The sequence below is a fragment of the Pholis gunnellus genome, assembly GCF_910591455.1.
Source record: "Pholis gunnellus genome assembly, chromosome: 13".
Lineage (NCBI taxonomy): Eukaryota > Metazoa > Chordata > Actinopteri > Perciformes > Pholidae > Pholis > Pholis gunnellus.
Window position 1 is genome coordinate 20,133,322 of NC_136540.1, and position 27,874 is coordinate 20,161,195.

The 27,874-nt window shown below is 40.0% G+C and overlaps 1 protein-coding gene across 1 annotated transcript; it reads left to right on the forward strand.

Moving 5' to 3' along the window:
• Positions 1-1,027: 1,027 nt before the first annotated feature.
• Positions 1,028-27,832, forward strand: jhy (junctional cadherin complex regulator; the record flags this gene model as incomplete). The annotated part of the gene is made up of 7 exons (XM_079171947.1): positions 1,028-1,377; positions 7,778-8,072; positions 12,893-13,341; positions 13,694-13,937; positions 19,650-19,736; positions 24,116-24,244; positions 27,632-27,832. 7 exons carry the CDS (start codon positions 1,028-1,030, stop codon positions 27,830-27,832), a joined length of 1,755 nt encoding a protein of 584 aa, XP_079028073.1.
• Between the last annotated feature and the right edge of the window lie 42 nt (positions 27,833-27,874).

Here is a 27,874-nt window from a genome sequence, read left to right on the forward strand (position 1 = left end):
GTATTTGATTAAAATAATTAGTGAGTTTATAAAGGGATCCGCGCTGTTATCATCTAGCTCCTCAAACATCTGTATGTTGTGGTATCTTTTACGAAATTGTGGGTGTAATCAACGCCATTAGTGATGTCTGCTATCTGTTCAAGTGCGTCACTTCCAGATTTTTTTATTTCACCTTTTCTCTTTATTTTTCTCACTATCGTATTCCCCGTTTTCAGAGTCACAGGAGGAAAAACAGGTGGAAATACAAAAAATGAATGATGCTGAATTCCATTCAGGTGTCACAGTTTCTGGGTCCGGGTATTGTGCAAACCATGGCTTTACTGGAACACTTTGATAGACTGGAGCCATGGATATTGTCGTAGTGACAGCTGTGTTCCATACTGTGACAAGTTAAAATGCCTGCTTTGAGAAAAAGGCAGATTGACAATTTCCTGTTAGTTTTCACCATTGGTGTATTACATTACATTACATTACATTACAGTCATTTAGCTGACGCTTTTATCCAAAGCGACTTACATTTCAGATGCTATCATACTGTAGGCACAGCTACGGGAGCAATTGTAGACTAATTTGTTAAGTATATTCCAGTTGGCATTTTTGGCTGGTGAAAGAAGTGACCTGATTATACTGTGTACGAAAGATGAATCATAATACGGCCAGTATCCTTATGCTTGAGTCAATATTGACACATGTTTAGTGTCGGCTTTCAGTGAGGTATTCAAGTGCACATTGTGAACTTTGGTTAGAAAGGAGGTCAAAAGTGTAAAGAACATGCATGCTAGATCATGAGGTTTTTAAAGCATCAATAATATCTTTGACCTGCACTTTACCCAGACAGAAATGTGCTGTTCAAAGCTATGAAATCAAGACATAAATGCTCAACATACTTCTGCAGCTTTTATAGCCTGCTGTTCTTCTTGTACAATAAATCTGTCTTTTTTTGTTGTTTGTTGGTTGCAGTGTTTATAATTGCCATCCTGTCGCAACCTTCTCCAGTTGAATGGATAAGGGACTGAAACATGAAAAGATGTCTCAAATGTTGAAGACGGAGCAAGAGAAGCGTCCTTCTCCAAGACCAGTGGTTCTGGCCGTCCAGAGGGACTCTGTGGAGTCCGACACAGAGAGCTTGGCTCACGAGAGAACCTACCAGCAGCAGCTACAAATGCGTAATGACCAAAACAAATACACACTGCCTGAAAAGAAGAATGCTGAACGCCTACAGCAGGGAGATGAAGATGCGTGCAATGATGATGAAACTGAGGATCATCAGGTTTATGATAGCCTTGATGCAGCAGCACACCCCCATGACAAACATACCCCCTCCCTGTTACAGACTGAATATTTAGACACACACATGGATGAAAGAGAGGGAACAAGGTAAGTTACTCAATTTCTGTTTGGTGTTGCAATTAAATGATGGTATCCAAAGTAACACATATACACACACAGCATCAGATAGTTGTGGTAGGAGGCGTGTTTTGTCGACCATGAAATGGCACCTAACCATGTCATTAGGCTGTAATGAACACATTGTACATGAGTACATATCACACTGGCAAAGTTAGAACTCCAGTAAAACAAGGATTTAGGCTTGTGTTAAAAGATGGTAGTGGCAGTATTCTATATTTGTTTTACTCAGTTTTTTGTGGCAAAAAAGATTTGAAGCTTTGGGGTTTCACACACAGAAAAGACACAGTGACATCTGGTGGTTTGTAGAACTTACAGCAGCCCTTCAAGACTTGGGCCGAAGCACTACAACACCTCTCATTTGAGTGGTTTCAGTCTCTCATATGTGCAATAAAAGTCTAAGAAACCTGCGCATCTGTACTACTCTGGTTCATAAGCGCTGCATTAAATGTAAAAGACAGTGTGTAATATATTACAGTAAAATAATAAACACATTGCCCGGTGTCCCGTGTGACCTCATGTGTTCATCATGGCTGACTTATGTATAATTTCCAGTAAATGTCCCTATCAAGCCCACCAAACCCTTTCAGACATTTTTTAAGTATACTTCCCCAATTTAAGTGAGAACATTTTTGTTGAAATTAAATACTAATCTCTCTTTTAAGTGTCAATAATTTATATACATTTGTAATGTTTTTTATTGTTTAATTTGTCAAAGGTCTGGCATGGGCTTAATGGGTTCCTCACGTTCCTTTTAAGCCCATGTGTTCCAAATAAGCCAACTTCATGATACGTTGAAACCAGTGGCAGGCCGTGTGTTTTATACCTGGGCCTTCTGTGTTGTCATACTACAGTTGAACCATCTCCTAATATCCTCATTATGACATCAAAGCTACGGGTTATTATTTGTTTCTAGGGGTGTAACAATACACATATTCGTATTGAACTGTTCTAGGCTCACGGTTCGGTGCGCATAACGAATTGAACAATACGTTTGAATAATACTTGTGCATTTGGAAAATCTAGAAGCTTAAATTCTGGGAAATATAATGTTCTTTCGGTGGAGCCACTACGCTCAACCTGGCAACCCACCCAACGTAACAGACAACGTGCTGTCTGACACGCCCACCACGGAAGAACAACATGTTCTGGGGGGCGCGCTATGCTAAACTAGCTTAGCAGGAAAACCAACAGCAGCACACACGCTACAAACTCTCCCCGCAGAGTTTAGGCAGCTGTTCCCTACTGATTCAAACAGGGATAAAGCAATCGCCACACAATCCCCATTTTTCCAGACCATAATTCTTGCTTTGTAAAAGAAAAGAAAACCCCAAACAGAGAATCACATGTCCGCACCTTAACCTCCACAGGTTATTATTTGTTTTGTGTAAAAATGAAGCTCAACACCTACAAATACACTAACTGCAGAGTGCAGATACATGGATAGGCGCATGACGGGATGCTTCGTCATCAACAGGCAATGCATATAGTCAAAATCAATGTAATTAACACAATGACAAGAACAAACTCACAAGAACCAGTCACATATATTTATATGACAACAAAGCATGACAAATCAATCCAGCAACACTGTGGAGCTAAAACACGTATTCCACCACACACTCAAGAGCAGGATCCACTCAAATATTATTCACATCAGAGGGAACAATATTAACCATATCATAAAAATGACATGATAGACAAATTAACACAGTAGTAACGCTACTGCAGATGTAAAACACCCAAAGCAGTTCACTTAAAGACAAAGTCCATCCTCCTTTCTTTGTTAACATAGAGTTTAATGACGCGGTTGTACAGAACATCGGTGCGGTTCAGTTCCAGCCAGAGGTCCTCCTGCAAACGTGTTCGTTGAGTTTTAGATCCACTCGGGTCTCAGCAAAAGTTTTCAAAAGCACCGTAACTTGAAAGTGTCCTGTCGTGGTATGGTGTCTTGTTGCTGCCTTGGTTAGCCAACTCAGGTTAGCGTAGCTCCAACACCAAGACGCTCAGTTGCAAATAAAACGTATTCTTAGCCATAAAATGTGTAACGCTTCTCCGACGCTGTTAGCTAGGAATACCGTTTGCAGATTCACTACTAATGTTCTAAGTAGATCACATGTCCCTGCTGTGCATCAGTGCTCAGCTGCTTCCTGTCTACTCCATAACTTTCTTCCAGAAATGAGAGATTTTGCATTGTTCCTCCCTGTACAGATGGCATGCTTTGGTCATGCGTGGGTATGAACTCTATAGTTCTTTCATGTTTTAGTCATCTCAAACTAAAACTCTTCTGAAAAGTAAAGGTTAAAAAGATGTTACCAATGTTAGGATAGTTATAGGCCTATACAGAACAAATTGATGCAATATCACTTTATATATGGGCATTATGTATCTGAATTATGGAGCTGATTCATCAGGACGTCAGCACAGAGCCTACGTGTACACCCCCTGATGGCAAAATGTACGTTGATTTTCACGCCATCTTTTTTGAGGGGGTTGACTCCTCACATGTTAGAGGGCTATTCATGTCCTCATAGAACTGGAGTTCCATCCAGTAACTACAATTAACTCATACATGTTAGCTCATCAACAATGTGTTTTCTTGTCTGTGCGTAATGATCGTCTCGTCTGTGTAATGAGACGACTGGAGTCATTATACTGGAGCACGTGTAGCAAAATAACACACGTGAAAGTGTTGTCTCAGTTAGTAATTTTTCTATTTTTTAAAATAGATTTTATTTTGTAGCGAGTAACGAAGGTTTCAGGGGAAATGTATCGGAGTCAAAGTATCAGTTTTCTTTGCAAAATGTAGTGAAGTAAAAGTAAAAGTCAACAGAAATATAAATAGTAAAGTAAAGTACAGATATCCAAAAAAACTACTTAAGTACAGTAAGGAAGTATTTCTACTTCGTTACTATACACCACTGAGCTCATGTTAGCGCGTGTTTCAGCGGACCTCTTCCAAACCAGAATTACATAACTTTTGAAAAGGTTGTTAAGCTTCTTGTTAAACAAACAGGTGAAGAATTATACAGATAAAGGTGTTACACAACATAAACGGACATATAAAGCTGATTATGAATATGGTACCTACTTAGCTTGTATTTGTTATAGGGAGTATTGTAAGTGTTTGTGTGCATGTATACAAGTGTGTTGTTACAGATATTCCTACTGTATGCTGCACAACATAACATAAGTTAAAAGTTAATTGATCCCAGCATGGTTAAACATGATCAAACATCGGCATTGAGAGATAGACTTACTTGTTGTCTGGGAGTTCCAAGTGTAGCATGGAAGTCATTCAGTAGATGTGCAGTCATGCCAGAGGCTTTGGAGTAGCTGCAGGTTCAGGAAGGAAGGCGTTCTGTCCATTTATGCTCTTCTTACCCTCGCCCCACAAACCCTTCATCTCTACACAAAAACGATGACAGGAAAATAAAAGTTAAACCACTGTCACATGATAGAAACTGTAAGCATAAAAAAACGGAAAAAAGACTGACCTACAGCAGAAATTCTGAAGATTGTTGTTGAAATCCACAGAATGCAAAAAACATATACAAATATAATAAGTAAAAAATGAAAAAGTGTTACATTCATTCTTTATTTTCTAATGCCTTTGTTTTATTACTCAGTGCCAATATAACCCTTCAATGCCAATGTTTCCTTTTTCACTTCAGGTTCTCTTTTCAGTGCTAACATATTAAGCCACTGTCCCGGCTCCATGTCAGCCAATGTAATGACATAGCGTGTTTTAGTAGTTTTTGGACAGCAGTGGAGCTCTGTGGCACAGAGGAAAACCGTTGAAAGGTTTGGAATCTCCTGCTACAAAAGCTTGAGGGCAACAGTCAAATTAACAGGCAACGTGTTGTGCTTCCAGAAGCTCTACTGGAACTTGATCGGGTAATATCAGCTAAACATACTATTGACTGACAAATCCCAGTTCAAACCTGTTCAATCACACCACAAAGTAGACTGCAGACAAGCAGCTTCCCAAAATATTCAGAGACCAATATTCAGTAATGATCTAGGGTCCCTTAGGCTTTTGTGGACTGGAAAACAAATTCCAAATCAAAGTGTATTTGGGGAAAAATGTATTTGTAGCAGTATTTTACTCATTTTATTCTTCTTGTAAATGTAAATAATACATATGTTGTCTGTATTATACTGGTTTCATTTAGTTTAAAGAGCCATTATTGAGAAAAAAAGCATCAATATAACAGGTGGTTCCAAACTTTTGAACAGTAGAGTACATCAGACATTGATACACACAGAATACTTGTTGGGTTAACCTTTAATGGAATTTGTTGACAATAAGAGAAATAAAGAATATCCCCCAATTTATCCTTTAAATACATGTGAAATACATGTGACTAAATAGAGTTATGAGGTTTGGCCAGTAGATGGCAGTGATTTATGTTAGTGGCACAATTGCTAAGAACTGAAAAAAAGAACCTGCAGGCTTCATTTCTTGGTGATAAAAATATAGAAGATAACTTTTTGTAATGTTTTTATCACATTATTGGCTGTGTAGCCTTGTGTATCACAATAATGATATAAACGTGGCATTATATAAGCTATTCAACATGATGAGATTGAGATGGGTCCGCCCTTGTTCAATTTACCTATTGAACTAGACGGTCACTTTCAATGTCTGTGACAAATTAATTGAAATTAAACAGATAATAGTGCTGCTTAGATGGTGTACAGCAAGGAGAATGGCGGCAGCAATCAAACCTTTTACGTTTAAACAGTACATGGATGATGAAAGATAAATAGCCCTCATTCATCGCTTAACAATGAAGTGGTGTCAATTAATTTAATGAGATGCAGGCACCGATGGCACATTGTAGAGAAAATGGCCTAATTCAGGAGCTTTCAGAATAACAGCTTTCATTTGAGGTAAATTAGATTTTTGTTTTGTTTGGGTGGATCACAATAAGCGTCACTCATGGTCCATTAACAAGGATCATTGTTGCTGAAAAGGAGATCTCTCTTTCTCTCTTTTGAAGGAGCAGAGGTAGCCATCTATGGTGAGAACAACACCACATCTTTTTTTGCACTCTATTCGACTCGTACCGTTGTTTCCCTTCACTTTCCAGCAGACACAGCCACAGTCATTTCCCTCCAAAATATAGAAGGGGCATTCTCCATTTTCCCATCATTACCCCGCGCAGATTGATGCCCACCAAGTGTGGGTCCGCTTCCAAAGTACATTGTTTCAGAGGAAAATGACCATGACATATTCTCACAAAAGGCTCCATTTAATAGAGCCAAGGCAGTGGACACAGTCTTATTCCCATCATCGTGTTCTCATAGTCCTCCTCAAAGCGGGTAAGCCTTTTCACACAGTGCCATTGCATAGTTTAGAAACCCAATGGGCATTTCTCATTCAAGCCAAAGATTCCTATTTAAGCAACTCCATTCATCCCTCTTGACTATGTTTTACACCTCGCTCGAAATATTGCAAAAGGATATTTGAGTATAGTCAGTTTTTTCATTTACCCATTCAATGTTTGTCACAATATTTCTTTGGCTTTTGTATTTAGGTGTCTGTATCTCGGAAATAAATATTAGGCTGTGATGTTTTGCCAGTGTTGGAAGCATCACGTTCAGCTGCATGTTGTCTATAATGCATTCTCCAAGTTGTTTGAGTCTGAGTCATTAGAGAGACATCCCTTACCCTTTTGGCCTCATCGAAGTGAAGGGCCCTACACCTAGGCAAACCCCCCCCCCCCCCCCCCCCCCGCGGACGCACAACATAACGGCAGGAGAATTAGGCTCCCCTCGTCCTCTCCGTAAGCACAACAAAGAGGCTCTCTGCTATTTATTTTAATGAGATCTTTTCATCACCATCAGAAAGAACATTTTAGCCTGCAATTTTCAAGCCATTTCATAAGCTGAAAATTGCCGTTTGTGAACCATTTCCCCGCTAGTAGCTCTCAAATACACTCTCATTAGTGAGCCTGGAGGTGAAAATTCGAAAATTATCTCTAAAAACAGGCACATAATCTCCCTCATCTGTTTCAATTTCAGAAGTCTCTGATAAGGCCCAGCTCTTTTTGTTTGAGGACATCATCATTCTAATAATTGTCTAATGCCCCTTGTTCCTTTGACCTTAAAGTAAAGGCCTATGTGACATTCAGGTCTCCTTAATAAAGCTGCTTACCAACAATTAAATCAGCTACCAATAATATGATTGAGCCTGTACTGTACATATATGGACATAATGATAATTCCCAATTTATTTCTTGTCTCTTATTTTCTTAATGGATTGCAATTAGCAATAGAGTTACAACTTGCTGATGCAGCTATTAGTCTCAGGCTAGTTATTGAACATATGATCATTGTTGCTATCTTCTTTTTAACCTCACAGCCAGCTGCTCACTGACGATGCCTATAATGACCTACGCTATGACCCCAACTGGAGGACCAACCTGAGGGGAGCTGGCCGCTTCAACGAGAGTCCACACATTTCTGTTGAGGAATATTACCAGGTCCCTAAAGAGAAACCTGGTCAGTCACGTGGTGACAGCCAAGGACCCGTAATAAAAGGAGAATACAGATACATCATCGACACAAGTCCAGCTCTTCTGGTGACTCCTGATATGGCTGGCAATGAGCCTGCGCAGCCGTACCGCCTCCACCCAGAAGATGGTCAGACTAGCACAGTGACATCACCCCACTGTTACAACTATACGTTACAACTTCAATCACCAGAGGCTGATCATTCAAAACCATCCTGCCGTATCACTAAAAATGAAAGTGACGAAAGTTTGCTGAAAGGATTCATAGCGAAGTATTTGAATAGCTGTGACAATGCTGGGGAAAATGCAAGCAGGTCTCCTGAGCTGACCAAGGATATTCATGCTATGTACAGCCTGCAAGAACTGAGGCATACACAAGGGGGACCCAGTCAAATACAGCAAATGAGCACATTTCCCAAGGTTTTATTCAACAAAAAGCTAGAAAGACTGCCAGAGGACATAGTGGAACGCAACAAAACAACCCTGGGATGCAACACGTCCACATATGGCTCCTATGCGAGAGTGCATGTACGTAAGCAGGATATGCCTCATAACGTCAATAAGGTGTGTATATCGTTTGGATTTTTCTCAACCAACAACATATGCTGACGGTTAAAATTCCTGAATGAGAATTGGATTTTTGTCTTGTGATAAATTCTCAAACAGCTCTGTAATGGCCACTCATAGGCAGGCCCTCTCTTGAAACAGGTTGCAATTACAGAAACAGACAGCAGGAGCTGCACTAACATTGATAATGATTCTTGGGCTGTCGAGCTTTTGTTACTCTTACAGGACTTAAGGTTAGGTTTCACTGGGGACTACCGGATATATATATTGGAATGAAATATGCAATATGAATTCTTTAAATCACAGAATAAACGGTCACTGTTTACACTTGAGTTTTTGTGATCTGCCGCTTGGCCTTGTTTGGTGATGGACAGATTAATCTATTTGATACTGGCCTCTATGAATGACCTTTTTTTAGGTTGTTTGTTTTGGAAATGAAGATGGCAGATTGTGGTTGTAGCCATGATTGAGGTATTATTGAGGTAAAACAGCTATTGGCAAGTTTGTGATGCTGTGTATTTTAGGCAGTAAGTATAGCTTTTGGAGTATCAGCGAATGAATGTGATAGTGATGATAGCGCAATGTTTTGCGATGTCTTAACCCATTAAGATGTTTTAAACACAGAGGTCAGTTCTGGGGCTTGTTAGTGCTCCTGCACAACACATGCTGTTGTGTCTTCATGTCTATCAGAGATCTGCATTTACTGTCCACTCAGATGAAAAGCAGTGTGAGTGTCAGTATATTTCTCCTCTTGGAGACACTGTTAATCGGCAGTTCCTTGAATGCAGCTTTTCCCCCGAGCAGAATATAGGCCTTGATTGTTTGCTTCTGCACGAGCCAAGTTTATTCTCATTTAGTAATATTATTGGTATCTTTATACCTTTTATTGTCATCTCAGACAACTAAGAGAATATCCTATGATGTTTGCTCTGACCCGGTCTGCAAAATTAATTTGGCAGAGGAGCATAGCTGTTTTCATCTGCCTTCTTCTCCACCATATAAAAAGAGCTATGACTGGCAATGCAGTGCTTATTATGAGTTGATGTGTACAACAAGAACATCAGAGACGCATGGTTACCAATAGGCTCTTAGAGATCCCTGCACCTGGCACAGTGGCATAATTGGTCGGGATGGCCCGAATTCCCCATTTGTTGGGCCACAAGACTGTTTGCTGACTATAATATCCCCCAACCACCTGAGCCCCAGCCCTCGACAATGTCTCATATCATCACCATTTACATAGTCAAGAGCCGTTAGCTTTGTGCAATGGTAAACAGAGCCAGAGCCTTTCCCTCTCCGGAACCCTTGTGTTTTGTCATTTCCCTCTGAATTCGCTTATTAGTTTTCCATTGCCCCGTCTCCCCAAAGACGTGTCTTACTTAATGGGGGACATAGGGCACAAAAGAAGGGGCACCAATTTGTCGTCTATTTCCTGTTTTATCATAAGATTAATCTATGAATTGGGTATGTTCTGGCAACTGTATAATGTATCAACAAAGCTGATCAGAAATAGGCTTAAAGCAAAGTCCTTTTCAACCATATTTAAAAAAATAGACTCACCAAAATATAGGAATATCTATGTAAAAACTGCAGTTCATTGCATCATTGTGATTAACATGCCATTGTTACAAACGTGTACAGTTCATTCTTGATATGTGAACATGAGCAGGTTTCTCAAAATCAAAAGATCCCAAACTCTTTAGATGCCATCATCGTGAGACTTCTCTTTGACCTGCATTATTGAGTAATTAGAAAGTAAGAGGCTGAATTAAATTGGCAAATGCTCACGGCACATTTTGTTTAACTGTTTGAATGTAAATGCACAAACATTGAACTGATTCTACAGAGTCACAGTTTCTAGTCTTCTGGTGCCTCATGTTTGGAATGGTTTGGAATAGGAATAGGTATTTTTATTTTCACAAGCACTGAATGAAATATTATATCATCATAAGATTAAAGAAGTAACATATGAGAATTTTGTTATCTTCTACCTTCAGTATTTGATATTTTGAAATGTAATTTAAAGGTCAGATAGACAAACACATTTTATTTTTCTTAACTAGGATAACCACATCACAAAGCTGTTATATCACAAAGCTTGTTGTGCTTCCTCCCACCCTTCCTTGTCCATGGCTTCTTGCAAAAGATAGCAACACTCAATATGTGTCCAGACATGCCAGTTGTTACTAGGCCCTTTTTAAAACAGCCCTCTTTTGAAGAGCACGGCCATCTGAAGGCAACTTGTGATAATTAGACGTGTTATTAAATGTACACAATTTCCTAATGCAGCAAATGTTTAGCTCAGCCAAGTGGCAGTAGACATGATTGGCTTCATCGGGGCTTGGGCCTCCTTTGATAAAGACAGAAGTAGCAGATCAATCTTCTGCTATTGCACTCACCCCTTAGAGTCCCTACTCCTCTGGCAGGCCCTCACTTCAAAGCCAGGGCAACATAATGTACAATCTTTTAATAGCTTTAGACCAAAGCTCTGGGGAGCTCTCTGCCACTGTATACCCTGCCTCAGTCTAAACACCTAATCAAGATTACCTGGGCTGGCCACAATAGCAGCTAAATGCAATTCAAGATCCACAGCCCCTTTGAAGTCTTCATTGCAAAAAGCAGATGTTTCCCGGGTACAGGAGGTAATACAGCTTGCTGCAATTGCCAGACTTTGTTGTGACATCGTCTCGCAGGGAAGCAATTACGAGCCTCCCAATTTAGTAAAAAAGATATTACACAGTTTACCATGCTCAAAATGCAATACAGGCTTGATCATTTGCTCCAACTGATTGGGAGGTTTATAATGGGTGACAAAAGGCAATGGCAGGGGGAATGGGTAAAGGTGTGTGTGCAAGTGTGTACACTGCTGGACATGAAGTAGTCACTGACACCTGCTCCTGATCTTCAAACGACTGCTCTATCCTTATTGATCATCTGTAACAGCACCCACATGTCTAAAAGGCTCTCTGTCATTTCAAAAAGATTCCCCTATTTGGTTTGTGAGTTTATGTATGGCTCAGTTAATTGCCAAAAGCATAAAAATGTCCTCAAAAGTCACAGATAGAGGACCATACAGCTTACATATAGAAACAGCATGAGATCTAGGTGGTTTGTGCAACAGTGCCCTGACTTCCTCTCAGCATAATAGTAGCACCTTAGCCTATTAGATGCAATCACAAACACACTTATTGATGGATATGTTACAACTGGATCCACTCATTCCTTGTGACCTTATTCAAGCTCACATAATTGGTGGAATCCAGTGGAAAGTCTTCAGCCTGTCAATACCATCGATTCAGTCAGATGGTCCTCTGCCACGGAGGGGAGACCTGAAGCAAACTAAATGATTTTCATTACAGCATTAACTGAACATATTTCCATGCCACAAACGTAAAATGAGTAACAACTGAAAAAGTAAATTAATGTATTATGGTGTAGTAATGGATGCAGTATTGATGCCACGGTTTCTTTTGCAGTATTGTGTCTATGGACACTTAAATGTTTACGTTCTTGCAAGGGCCACCTAGCTGCTGCACAGTTGGGACACTATCACCTTGTCTTCTAATTGCCTTTAGGGAATATAAACACAGTGGCTGATGCTGTTGTTGCACTGTGACTTGCCAGGGATGATCTTTAAAAAAAGAGCAGCCGGAGTGAAAAGGAGAGGATTTGAGAAGCATTATTATTTTGAGCACTTGAGCAGCCACCTTGGCGCTGCCAAGGGGATGAGGATAAATATTTTCCCACTGGATTGGGCAAAGCTGATGGTTGCTAAATCAGCGGCATTAGATGCATGATGTTATGTTTCTTTATTTGAACAGGGAAAATTTTCACTTGCTCATAGACCTCCTGCTAAATAATTTGGTGAGATCATGCAAAGAAGAGCTCCAGCCCTTCCTACACTTGGGAAAGAATTGTGCCTCTTATAAAGAGCTTGTGTTTATCTGTTGTTGTTTTTCTGATGTGAATGGGTAGATTCAGAGTTGATGCTTTGTCCTCCAGAACACTTTCAGAAATAGGCAAAGCTATACTCTGCATGTTAGCATATCTCACAGAATGCAGAAGATTCAGACAGTCAACATTCACAGCAGCAGTCTTTGCCTATGATGATGGCAAAATCAGACCCACAATTAGAGTTTGTATGCAGGTATTAAAACACAGTATTCCAGTTGTGTATGGTAGTGACTGTTTCTGTTATTACATGCCTATTTTCTCTTTGGATATGGAGGTTTTATGTGGGAAATCATGTTATATGCTTGGATCTTGCCATATGTCTGGGTTTTGTGAAATAATACCCCTGCATACCAAAGTCACTATCAGTACCCTTTTGTTGCTCTGACATTTTACATCAATGAAAAGATGTTATCCTCAGACTGTTAATCCTGCTCTAACCCCAGGTCACCCAGATCAGCGAAAGGAAGAAAGCCCAGCGAAAAGAATACCCCAACCACCTTCAACCGCAGCAGCAGCCCCCTGCCCCGGGGGTCAAAGCTGTCTGGGGAGACTGTCTGAGCTCCCCATTGGCAGGACCGGCCGCCGTAACTCAGCCAAACTCCCAGAAGACGACTCCATCGCAGCCTTTGCTCCCCACCATCCACCTCAAGATCAACCTCAACACTTCTTCCCATCTCCTTCCGTTAATCCAGCAGAGAGGCCAGAATGACGTCATCAATTTAGCGTCTCTACATGGTTGTCCACATTGGAGCCTTGCATCTGAAAATGAACTTGCCTTGTCCCCTGGATGTCAACAAAAACATCCAGGAATGTCCTCCCAGATGTCTTGGAGAGGGGTAAACGCACATCTGCACCACCGAGACCTGGAGAGTTGCTCCGAAGAACGACAAAGGTGAACCATTTATAGAATTAGTTTTCTGACCAAATCTCACAATTTGAGGATCTCATTGGTAAATTGGATCATTGCTGCACCGAATAATAGCGGTCAGATAGAAGAAATAGAGCAAATGAGGTTAAAAAACACACTAGTGCGATCACAACACAATGGTTAAATGAAACCACAAATGACAGAACACTTGTGCGTTATGTAAACCGATTAGCAATGTTACACCAAATGAAGAAGAAAAAGAATATAAGCATATGCAATATATGAAATAATACAATATGAAAAATACTTTTTGGTGTAGTAGTCTATTATTATTGGGTGTCATCAGTATTCATCCACCAATAACTTTGTGTTTCAGGACAGCTGCATTAAAGTGGCCATTAACCTGTGAAGGGGAGGACCAGCAGCAAGTTCCACAAAACCTCCTCAGGACATCCACCACCCCTTTGTCACTGGGCTCTGGCTCCTGCCCACTTCTGCCAGCTATAGGAATGACAGGAAAAGAGCCTGAGCTGAGCCCTGATGGGAACACAGACAATCCCGTCCATAGAAGCAGCTCTAACGGCTACCTGGTTCAGATGGAGAAACAGAAGCAGCGAAGGGTGAGAGTCACTTACAAGGTTGGTGTGTCTGTGAGCGTCATTTGTGAATGCTGACAGTTTTGTCACCTACTTTGGAGGTTATATTAGTTTTTCGTCAGTGTATCATTGTATTTCTGTATAGCTGCCATCTAATCTGAGATGTCACACAGATAATAAAACACACCACGAGACTATTTGTTTGAAATCCATGCATTTTAAAACTGTGGTTAAACAGGGCTCAAGAGCCACAAAACTCACTCAACACATACTGAATAATTGTGTTCCAGTTAGAAAAATAAGGACTCATTATGCAGTTTCACCTAACAAAAGTGACACATGAATTCTTCAATTGAGTGGCATTCCCTTTTAATCTCCACGTACACGAGAGGTTACACAAATAAATTCCCCTTTGAAGTCCCAGATAATCCCCTCAGCTGTCTCCATGCAGGGACAGCTTAATCCAACAGGAGTGTTCTGGTGACTAAGGGCACAAAACATCAGGTTAATTGTCTAGCTCCACTAAGCTACACTTAATTGCCATAAGATGATGACTATATAAACCACAGAGCTGCAGGCTCTGAAAAGCCATTTAAAGATGTGTTAGAGGATAAGGTGATTAGAAGGGAGAGAGTCTGTGAGGTGCAGGGCCACTAAAGATTACCATTTGCATTTAATGATTTGGCTGTTTGTTTTTTTTCACCTCTCCTTTGGTTTGCCAGGCTGAGATGGGTCCTGATGTCGGGTATATTTAAATACAGGTGACTGTAGCAAAAATTCTTCTTGCTGTTCAAGCCGGTCCAAGTCTCACTGGTGAAACTAATCCCATAATTGGTGCAGATTGACAACAAGCAAACAAAATATTGATATTTTAACATAGTGTTTTTTCCTTGCACAGCAGCTGGATTTGCAACATCACAGGATTATGTTAAAATCGCGGGATCACAGGATATCCATCTTCTTGAAGTAATGCCTTTTTGTCTGAACAACTTCTGGCCAGACCAATCACCAATAACAGCTTGTCAGATGGTTCTCTGTAACAAACCATCTGACTCATCAGGTTAGCTTTAAGTGCCATAATACAAAAGGATAATGTGATCTCTGTGTGCAAACATTTGCACACGACTGGCCATGCTCTTAACAAATATACCCTTCTATCCAGCAATGTCCCCAACTGCAGGCAAACGGGAAAATTCAGGCACAGACAGACAGATTGAATATATATATATATATATATATATATTGAGTATGGCGGACCTCAACTAGTCGACTATTTGATGTTTTGATCTAAGGAGGAGCCTAATTTCACTGCCAGTCTCACAGTCGCATCGTCGCAGTGTCAGAAAAATGTGATTATGAAATAAAGGACCATTCTTTTCTGGTTATATGGGGGTGCTGAATGTCAGATTTTACATAAATTGCTTGGTTTCTCCCAATAAATTCTAAGATATATCCTTTTTTGGTTTAAATATCAGTCTATTCAAGGATTCAAGGATACAGGGATCATTAATTTTCATAATGCCACACAGGGATGCGCAATGAAATTCAGTTGTAGCTCATTCACAACAAACACATGACAAACAAATAAAATTATGAATTTGCATCATAAGGAATGTAAACAGCAGCAAGAAACAAATGAAAAATTCTATGGGCAGATAATATGGCCGACATCTTCACATTAGATGTTGATGAATGTATTCCGTCATATGCCATTAGTAATAAACACGAAAAAAAAAAAATATATAGACAAAAATGTAGCGAAATTCATGGGCACTATCGGCCGCAGCATGTACATGCGCCACCATTTCCATAGTCATTCTGTCTGTCTCATCGATCTCTGCTCATTAGAGTATTTTAGATAGCCGGCACTGTACACGCACACTACACACAATAAACAGCGCTGTCCATTATTATTATTATTATATTATAACAGCTAGACGATAGTCACGTGTATCTCGGACAATCATTTTGTTGTTTTTATATATTTTTTTATATAAAGTTTAAACAGAGGGGGGATCAGTGAGCGATAGTAAAGACTTGACCAATCAGATCAGTCAGTGATACCCCTGGTATAGTGTATCATATGTATTGTTACCTCAACTAACAATTGAGTTAGCTAGACCCAAGGAAGGCTAGAAAGTATGGTGAAGTGTTTAGAGCTGTATTCACACTGAGCCTTCACATATTCATCCTGTGGTGCCCAGCTTCCTCACCCCCTGACCTCCCATCTCTCCCACCATGTTAACCATCATGTCTGACGAGATTACAGGCTCAAATTGTAAAGCAGTCTTGTTGCAGCGCCCGGGCATGAAAGCAGATGAGCGTGACTTAGGGGTGGAGTGAGAGGGGAGAGGGCTTGGAAAGAAAGGTACCCTGCTGTGTCCATGGCCAATGGCTAAAGCAAACTGAAATCCTCCTTCTGAAAAGCAGCCAGTAAAATCTGGAATGATTAGCTCCCTTTTGTCTGGGGCAGCTTGTGGATTGCATGCCCCCATGCGCATATGGTCACACACACACGCCATCATCCCCAGTGGCTGCTTAGGAGCGGGTATACAGTACATCTCTTTGTTGCTTTGCAGTATCACTTTAACCTCAGCTCAACATCAAGTTCCCTGAGAAAAGTACTTCAATGTAATATCAAAGCCTGATTAGGAAATATTGCATGCTATGCAAAATCCTTTGAAAGCTGACACAGTATTTATACTTTATACTGTTTGTGTCAAGTTATTTAACAACCACTGGTGTACACAAACTATACACAGGAGTAATAGGTTTCTGGTTTATTTGGAATAGTTAGGGTGGTTAGCAAGACCTAGATAGCAACTATCGAACAAAACACCACTTACACATATTTACCATCAAAATCGACAGAAAAAGACCTCATGAGACTGAACATATTGTTTGATTGAGAGGCAATCTCACTGAACTACAGTGCAATTAGAAAGGATCATGTGTATAATCAAAGAAAAAAGTCTGCAGCCAGGGGTTTCTGTGAGGCTCTGTGGTGCTTTGAGCTAAACTGTCAGCATTGACATGCTCACAGTGGCCATGCTGAGGCTGATGGGAATGGCATTAGTTTCACAGGTCATAAACCAAAGTATGAATTGATTACATTTTGAAACTAAATGGAATGATCACCCCATTATTACAATTCATCCTAAGGGGGACATGAATGTCTCAACCAAATTTCATGGAAATTCATCTGATTGGTGTTGAGACGGCCTTCAGATGGGTTGCCACCATTTCATTTCACACACTCATGGTGGTGCTAGGCAAGGAAAAGTAGTTATGATAAATTGTCTGGGAACCATGGAAGCACACAATTGGCTGCCAATTCATCAAGAAGTCTTTGACTGGATAAATTAGAACTTTGATGTGCAAGCGGGACAAGATGATTATTCAGAGAATCACCAAATTCATCAGGATACATTCTCTGGTCACCATGAATATCTGTACCAAATTTCATGACACCCATCCAAAAGTTGTTGAGACAATTCACTAAAAAGGTCACCCTCATGGTGTCAGGGGATCATTCATGTCAGTGAGCTTCATCGTCTGGGGACATTGAATGTGAAACAGTCCCTGGGTGTAAGGCATGTGTGTGGTTGAGCATGAAACAGAACCAGGCTTTATCATGTCAAGAATCCCCCAAACAGATGCACTTAAGGTCACTTCACCCCATTTAATCAGACCAAGGAATGCCATCTAGACTTTGATATATTTCATCATACACAGTTACATACACAGTATGTTGTAGTTAGAGATACTGTAGTGTAACCCATAGTACTGTTGTTACGTTCCCTTTTTTAGGGTCTAAAGCCATGTTCACACCAAAAGCGTTTGACGCGTTTGACGCGGCGCGATTACATACAAAGTCTATGTACAGACGCGTTTGGGGCGTTTGGCGCGTTTGGCGCGTTTGGGGCGTCGCGTTTGGCGTGTTTGGCGCGTTTGGCGCGGCGCGTTTGACGCGTCAAAACGTCAAAACGCCGAAACGCCGAAACGCCCCAAACGCTGAAGTTGAAATATTTGAACTTCTGCGAAAAAATCGCGTGACGCTCCAGCGCGATAGCCAATCAGCGTTGAGTTGCTCTCTCCGTCATCAGTGAAGTCCTGCCGTTGCTAAATCAGAAAATAAATGCTGTAGCCGCTATGTTCACCCAGAGCTCTACGATACCTCATATCAGTAGAGACCGGACCAAACTATGTGTAGACATGTTTGTGTGTAAACCATATGGTACAAACAATGAATAGACGCTGCCGTATTTACGTCTATATGACGTTATCGTAATGTTAGCATAGCCTAGCACCGATCGATCCGAGCTTCATTGATAAAACAAGTACAAATCGGCATCATTACGTAGTTATTTCGGAGTCCCTTTTTGTCGGTTTATTGCCGTTAAATCACAGCCAAGTCAGTTTATAGTGTGTTCATACAGCTGTAGTAAACAGCCGACGTGTGGCTCGCTAGACACAGTGAGCTCGATGAAATCCACGGAGCTCCTCCGGACTATGTTATGAACCAGACATGACGGCGTTTAGTTCCCCGTGATATCTGGGACTTCCACAACACGTACTGAGCAGAAATAGAGGCTATTTTTCTACGGTTGATGGCGGACAGTTGAACAGCTTTCAGGCCGATAAGCCACGCCCCCTTTTTGGCGCGTCGACGCGCTGGACGCGAATGAACACAAATAGTCCCCGCCGATGCCGGCGTTGCGTTTGGCACGTTTGGCGCGATTCGCGACGCGTGAAACGCTTTTGGTGTGAACGCACCTTAAGGGATGAGGGGAGTAATAAAGTAAAATTCCCAGTGAAAGAGAATCATGATCAACAGATGAATTATCATAAGAATATTTATTAACAAACGATTGACTCTTCACACGGCAGCAACTGAAAACTACTTTCTTATGACGAGAAAGCGACACTACTTGACACTATACGAACAACAGCCCACACCACTGAAACAAAGGTGATGTGATCCACAGCTTCACACCGATACCCACAGCTGTACTACTGCGGTTTGGGGCTGTCCGTATGGAGCTCCCAGCTTCTTATCCACTACTAATCAGTGATTGAGCGAAGCCGCGTTCGATCACCCGCCGCAGCTGGCATCCCGGGAAATGGGCGGCACCTGAGATGACACTGAGGGTGGGCAGAGGGAGAGCACAAACAACAGCACACATAACAACTGTATTCAAGTAATATTGAAAATATTCCTCAAATTGCTGAGCACTTTCTGGCACACTTATAGCTCACTTGAGTCCACTGCATTGTAATGTTTGATTTATCAGCGTTTCTCTTTGTTTCTGCAAGGTAGTGAGACGGCCAAACAAGAAGAGTGTTACAGAATGTTTGGTGAAGACAGTGTCACTCACGTTGAGGCTTTGTCTTGCTATGTCATCCGCTAGGCATTGGTCTATTATTTGGTATATTATTCTTATTTTCTCAGTGCACCATTTGAACCCAATGACAAACATCAAAATTGATCCAAATTGCAGTCAGGAATCTATTGTTTGAGCCATTTTGACTGCCATCAAAATAAATAGAGTTCAGTTCAACAAAGGTCAGCTTCAAATTAAGTAATCAAAAGTGTGACTTGATGTTTGATCGCACAAATGGTGTCCTGCAAAACTTGTCTCTCTCTCTGTCTCTGTCTCTGTCTCTCTCTCTCTCTCTCGGTCTCTGTTTCTGTCTTTCTCTTTCTCTCTCTCTCTCTCTCTGTCTCTCTCTCAGGCATACAGTCTTAAAGACTACAAGCAGCTGAAGTCAGATATAAATCTGTGTGGCCTGGGTCCTGACTACACAGCCATGGAAGAGACAGTAAGTATTGACCTGCAACATCAGTCAGTGTCAACTCAGCAGAAATTGTCCCAGACTCAACCGTTTGTGTTAGGTGGGTTCATTTATCCAGGAACTGCAAAGATATATCAACATGTTGCATTGACAGGCCTGTCATTTATTTTCTTTTAAAGGGACACTGTAAGTATTAGTGGCATCTAGTTGTGTGAGCCCCTCCCTTTCCAAGCGTATCGGAGAATTACGGTGGCCTACAGGATAAGTATCGTTAGGATTTTAGTACAACTAGTTATTTATAATTTAGATATAACTAAATATTGTTTCTAGAGCAGCAACGTCACTAATATCTCACTGGACACAAATCTAAAATGTCAATGAAATGATTACAATTTTTGAGTGAAGTTTATGAAGAATGAAGAACACAGACACCCGTCAGTAACAGTTCTTCCTCCTGTCCTGTCCTCCTGTCTTCTGTCCTCCTGTCCTCTTGTCTTCTGTTCTCTTGTCCTCCTGTCTTCTGTACTCCTGTCCTCCTGTCCACCTGTCTTCTGTCATCCTGTCCTCCTGTCCTCCTGTCTTCTGTCCTCTTGGCCTCCTGTCCTCCTGTCTTCTGTCCTCTTGTCCTCCTGTCCTCTCTCTTGCTGGCAGCCAGCAGAGAAGTTTAGTAAAAAAACTTTTGGTCAATCATTCCTGTTGGCTGAGCGGTGGTGGAGTTAGGTTTCACTTTCGTTTACATGTTGGCAGATGTATTGATAAAGTATTGGCTTTTTACTTGTAACAGTAACAAGCGTAGTTGCCATCAACTCGGGTATCCTTCACTTCACCTGGTTCACTTCACGACAGCAGCCTCTCTGTTCACACTTTGTGTGTGTGTGTGTTTGTGTGTGTGTATAGGTGTTTGTGTCTGTGTGTTTGTGTCTATGTGTGTGTGTCTATGTGTGTTTGTTTCAATATGTTTGTTTATGAGTGTTTGTGTCTATCTGTGTGTGTGTTTGTGTCTATGTGTGCGTATTTGTTTCAATATGTTTGTGTTTATGAGTTTTTGTGTCTACGTGTATGTGTGTTTGTGTCTATGTCTGGTCTGTATGTGTGTGTGTTTGTGTTTATGTGTGTGTGTGTGTGTGTTTGTGTGTGTAAGTGTGTTTGTGTCTACGTGTGTGGGTGTGTTTGTGTCTACATGTGTGTGTGTTTGTGTCTGTCTGATGCTGATTCAGCATTCCAAGTATTGTTCTTTGATTCTTTATCCAACTACTATTTCTTCCATACGTTTTTTGGATCTCTTCTTGCACATTTTCTAAGCTACAGAAACCGTTCGAAAATCAAAATGTTCAGCTCTTTAAGGACACCTCTGCTATGATTTTTTATATTTCTACCTCTTATGCTTTTAGAATTATTAAGCTTTTTGCAAAACAATTTTAAATGGGATGTTTATGGAGAACATTTTCAAATCCTCTTAAACTTTCAAAGCCTTCTTCTTCCTCAAACTTTCATCTATAGACACCATTTCAACTTTAAAAAGTGAAGAGGAGCTTCAGAATCTTGTGAAAAAAATATTTATATTTTGCCACTGATCCACAATTTTCACTCTTCATGCATTATTTTGGGTGAAAGTGTAGCTAATCGTGTACTTTTTGTAGACAAATGACTGTGGAATCCAACAGATTTACAAGTTTGGCACTCCAGCCTCACATTGAGAGGAAGTGCTACTATCTGCTCCATAGCGACCAATGTTAATTCTTACTCCAAGAACATCTTGCACAGACAACTGTCCAACATTTCTAGTCATCCTTCCTCTCCAGCTCTAATATCGGAGCAATAGGAGCTACGGTTATGGGGGTTTTGACAGGTTTTTCACAGCTTTATCTCAATGTTAGGGCTGCAGGCACACAGGTGTTTTTGATTGAGCTAATTTGTGAAGTTGATAAACACACAGACACACTGACACACATACACAAATGACTTAGAGATAATCAGTAAAAGCCATCGTCTCTGTCTGCCCATCTGTATTTGTGTCTCTCTCTGTCTTACTGTCATTCTGTGTGTGTCTCTCTCTCTTTTTCTGTCTGTCTGTGTCTCTCCCTCTGTCTCTCTGTCTCTCCCTCTCTCACTCTGGCTCTTTCTCAGTTTTTTCTCTCTCTCTCTGTCGTCTCTCTTTCTTTCTGTCTGTCTTTTTCTGTCTGTCTGTCTGCCTTTCTCCCTCTCCCTCTCTCACTCCATGCCCCCTCACTCTCTGTCTGTCTGTCTGTCTCTCTTTCTCCCTCCCACTCACTCACTCACTCAGTCTCTCTCTCTGTCATCTCTCTCTTTCTGTCTGTCTGTTTGTCTTTTTCTGTCTGTCTGTCTTTTTCTGTCTGTCTGTCTTTCTCCCTCTGTCTCTCCCTCTCTCTCTTACTCACTTACTTACTGCACTCACTCACTGTCTCTCTCCTCTCTCTCTCTCTCTCTCTCTCTCTCTCTCTCTCTCTCTCTCTCTCTCTCTTATAGTCATTCAGGTCTTCCCCTTTAACCCCCCCCATTTCAAAATAAAAGCCCCACAGAGTGAATTCTAACTGGAATGCTTGTGATGAAGCCTGTCATTTAATAACCTGTTTGTGTGTTTCAAACATTCTGATTCTGTCTCCTCTCCTCCTCTCTCCCCCACCCAGTCCCACCCTTTCAGCCTCATGGATTAACTGTATTTAAACATTAAGCTCAAAATGAGGCTTTTTTGTTGAAATACTTAATGCTCTTACTAATACTGTGACAACTACTACTACTGCTGCTAATATTTATAGTATTACTACTACTACTCTACTAGTAATACTACTACTACTACTACTTCTACTACAACTTCTGCTGTTACTACTACTACTACTGCTATTACTGCTATTCATGCTACTACCAATACTAATACTACTACAGCTATTAGCACAACTACTACTAGTACTACTACTACTGCTATTACATCTACTTCAAATACTACTATTACTATTACTAGTACTACTACTGCTACTACTACTACTGTTATTTTAACTACTAATACTTCTACTACAACTACCACTTCTACTACTACAACTACTACTGTAAATATCACTACTGCTACTACTAGTACTTATTCTAATGATACTAATACTTTTACTACTAATAATATTTATAGTACAACTACCACTTCTACTACTACTACAACTGCAATTGCTACTACTATTGCTGCAACTACTACAACTACTACTACTACACATGCTATTACTACTAATACTACTACTACTTCTACAAATACTACTTTTACATCAACTACTACTACGACCACTACTATAGCTATTACTATGACTACTACTACTGCCAATACTACTATTACTACTACTCCTTCTAATAGTTCTACTACTTCTACTACTATTACTACTACTATTACTACTACTACCACTTCTACTACTACTTTTACTACTATAACTTTGACAGTAAAATCGTTGAGCTTCAAGCTTTTCCTGCATTGTAATTCAACTCTTAGCTTCGTTCGATAATACAGTTTAGCTTCCAAGTCTGCCAGTTAGACATTTCCACTAGAAGGGTTTTCAGCAGTGCAGTCCAATGCTTTTGGCCTTCAACATGTTTCAGACAGGTGGTCTCCCATTTCTGTGTTTTCAGGAATTTCTTTGCGATTCATTTCAGCTTTCAGCATTCCAATGCATTTTTTGCAGGAAATGTATTTTCTAGTTTTCCTATGCATTTATCTGTCTACTTAGAGCTTTTCAGCATTATGAGGCAGAAATGAATCTGTAGACTAGTGTACACATTTTCTATTTTCTTTTTCAGAGCCTCTCTGGTCTTTAAATAGAAGAATGATACAGAAGAATACAATACAAAAGCTGCCCTACATACCAGGATGTTATATTAATTTGCTGTTTTGCTGCAATACCTGCTGTAAGCAGTGACTCACAAACGTGATTAGAATTAGTTTGGACAAAATTATGTCTGTGTCTACATCCTGATGACGAGTGTCACTGTGTGTCCACTGACTCTCTTCCAACTGTCATAGTTCTTTATTTAAAGGCTCCCATGCTGTTCCACAGATACACTTACATCTACAAAGCAAATGAGGGTACCTCAAAGAAGTTAAGTGCTTTATGCTGGGATGTATCTTTTAATCCCCAGTTGTAAAAAGTGAGCATGTTTGGCCAATTTACACTAGATTGAGCCCTGGGCATCTCCAGGTCCAAGCCTATTAGTGAATGATATGTGTAAATGTTGATAGCCCCACTGAATGGCTGGCTGTGTTTGGTATTGTTGGGCTGCGTGGAGAGGCTCTGCTGGGGGGAGCACAAAGAGAAGGGCCTTAAGGGAGAAATGGCTCAGTTAATTAAAACCCTCTTTTATAATCTGCTTCTATTTCTCTCCCACTCCCTCTCTCGCTCTTTCACCGTCATCATGCTGAGAAACTGAAACGACAGAAGCTGTATTCAAATGTGATCCGTGAGCAGAACAAAAAGATAAGTAGGATTCCCTTTCTACTGGCCAAGGACCCGGAAGGCAATGACAAGAAAGTTCCCAGGATGAAGGTGTGTGTGTGCTTCTTTGAATGTGTATGTGTGTGAAACCTAACACATGTCTTTTTCACAACAGGAATATGTGCTTGTGGTTGTTTGAGAGACAAGTTGTGACTAAGCAAAATGACAAAGAGTGTATGAGATCAGGGAGAATGTCACTACATGGATCCAACCTGGTATCTGGATTCACTAAGCATGACTGATCCTTGATAACCAGTCTCACACAACTGGTTAGCAAAATATGACTATACATTAGGGGAAAATACAGATTTTTTAAATAATGACTAATTTAACAGTTGCGCTCTTACTGTATGTGTATTTAACAACATACGTATTGCGAATAAATATAATATACACAAAACACCATGATAATTCAAAGTTAGGAAGTTGTACTACAGAGAGGATTACTTTAGAGAAAATGCAGATGAATGCTTGGCTTGATAAACCTCAAAGTCTGAAAACCAAAAGTCTCATCATTGATGTTCAAAGAGTCCAGGGTACTATTTTTTATCTTCTTTAATCGTTTTTATTTTATTGAGTCAATAGAATTTTTTTTCATTCATAATGTCGTCACATGCTTTGATGGAATTTGAGGGCAATACACTAAAAAGTCACTGTCAGAAATAAAATGAAATAATGTCACCATCATTTTATGTGTAACGTAATTTAATAAATTCCCAGTGACTAAGACGACGTGCCGGCACTCCAGCAATAAATGTGTGACAGACTTTAAATTACGTCTTTTAATGTAGACCACATCTGAATTTTTTTCTCCATTCCATAAAAACTCAAAAACCTTCAGTGCATGATTCTTTCTGGCGATACGGTTAGAAAATTTGGGCTAAACCTTTGTGATCCCTGTGAACAGCTGATTTTGCGTCAAGCAGAAAAGTGGTATCAATGCGATATATCTGATTTTCAGTGTATTTCTCCCCACAAAAGTTATCTTGAATATATTATGCAGCATTATCAGCTCTTTGTCCACAATAGAAGACAGGGAGACATGGAGGAAGAGAAATCATTAATTTGTTACTTTAACTAATTTACCAATTTGGCATTCTCTCTTCTAAATAATCAGCCACCTCACTATTCACCATGAAATGAATCACAGACTTTAGGATCATCCTTAATCCAGGGATATGTACCAACATCAATGGTTTGTAAGAGTGGTATTTAACAATATAATGGGACATGCAGCAGAAGTAATCCTGACCATAAACCACAGAACAGCACATGACCCATTGTACATATATAGAACATATTCTAACTATGTAATCCAACAAATCAGACTTTAAGATACTCTCTTACTAATGATTAAATTCAGACTGACAGTCAGCAGATTATGCAAAAATAACCGTCATCATGCACTCCACCTGATGTGGCCGAGAGAAACCTCTCACTTCTCTCTTTTAACAAATCAAATGCTCCCACCTATTTGTCTTGTTTAGTGATCCAGATAGATTTATTAATTACTTTGAGTTTGACTTTGAGTTTGAGATTTATATAGGCTATTTATTTAGGTATATATTACTTTGAGTTTGATGTTCAGTGATCCAGATTTATTTGTTTAAGTATTTTTACTTTCACTTAGATGTTCAGTTCAACAGTTTTCCAGTTGTTACAGTCTGTAATAGAGTCAGAAGTTGTTCATTCGGATTAATTTCATTTTTTCATTTTTCATCAGGGTTATCAGCTGATTAATATACAATTGTCTTTTTCCTGCTCCGAACTATTATTATATCGATTATATCGATTATATCGAATATTATTATATTATATATTATATATTATTAATCCAGACAGTTTATTGCAAGGGTGCAGGTTTGGTCTCAGCACTGCCATAAAAACTTAGTTGATATTATGTTAATAAATAGTTAAATAAATGAATAAAAAACGTTCAGCTAAAATGCCAATATACAGTAACAGTATATTCTATATCCAAAATATATATTAAAACACTTTTCAGTTGTGCAGGCAAAAAAGACAAAACAAATAAAACTATTCTGCACCACTTAATAGGCTATAAATAAAGTGCTTTCCTCTTTTATGCAATTATTAGTAGTGCTGGGCAACGATTAACATTTTTAATCTCGATTAATCACATGGATTTTTTGCGATTAATCGCATTGTTATGGCAAAGTTCAATAATGACTTCAAAAGTAGTGTATTGCACACTCTTATTTTAAAAGTACTGCTATAGGAACAAAAGTGCAATAACATTTGGTTTGCAAACACTTTAAACAAATAAGGTTCTTTTTAACAGCAGTATTCTTTTTACACAGTAGCAGTTCTATCTCTTCACTAACTCACTGCTGTGCAACAGGAATAACATGTTTCAGCACGTTTCATCTAAATACAGTATGTGTCTTGTGTCTTCATGACAGTCAGAGCATGTGAATGCAGCTCTACTGTTCATCTATATAATGCTGTAACTCAGAGGTGATGATGGTTACCAAGCGATCAAAGAATAAAGACACTTTAGGCACGATTTAGGTGTATTTTCCCTTTAACTCACGAGATGCAGGTAGCATGTTTTATACTTAATGTGAATAAAATCCATACTTTGTTGGCATCTTATTCTGAAAACCGGATGTTTGTCTGAAGAAACCGGATGTTGTCTCACGTTAATCTTTCCGCTAACTTTCAAAGTCCTTCGCTCGCTCCAGATCTGTGCCGTTTGAATGAGTTTACCGTGAATTTCAGCATATAGGTCACTAACATGTAAGTGTCTGCTGAGTTGAGCACGGAGATCTGAGTGTCTGCTGACTTTACCGCAGCGATGTCCAGTAGTCTCCATTCCTCCACCGCTGCCAGTAAGCAACGGACTTTCAAAATAAAAAGAAACGCGCTATAAAATAATTGTCGGCGTTAATTAATGAATGCGTTGACGCGATAATAACGCGTTAACTTGCCCAGCTAATAATATTACGAATGAGTTTGCAAATATATTGTGCAAAATATTTTTTTCTAACAGGCAATTCAAATTAACAAAATATTAGTGGGGACAATTGTGTCTTTCCCAAACTTTGGTCTTGACTAGTCCCTATGGACCATATGCAAACCTACGCCCTTGGTTTATTGGTTAGTAGGTAAACTGTTTACACATTCTGACTCGATCTTTTGAACTTCACTTGCTCCGCTGCAGGTTAGCCAGGCAGATTAGGTTACCATGGTGACCTAATCTCATGAAACCTTTGTCCTGTTTTACAAAGTTTTGAAATGATGATGGAGAATTATACATCACATGTACTGTATTGTATTTGAATGTACCAGTAAAGTTATATAACCATGACATGTACAAGTGGACTGAGGTTTTGCAGTAATTTCTGAAGGACCAGTACCATTTTTGACAGCAACTTGTTTACAGTATTTGTGGATCTCTCTCTCTTTCAATGTTAGGCCTTGGAATATGCCAAGACCATAGCCAAACCCCCTGTACAGTCTCAACCAAAACAGAGACAGAAACACCGGTCCGAAGGCTTCACTGAGCACGCTTCTTACTTGGACGTCTCCCAGCTGGCCACACTGGAAGTCCTTAGAAAACGGCATGAAGAAGAAAAGCAGGCTGTGGCACTCTTCAGAAAAGTACCTGCTGTCTGAGGCAAGCTGCACTTCCCGTATACAGTCCATGGATCCCATGCT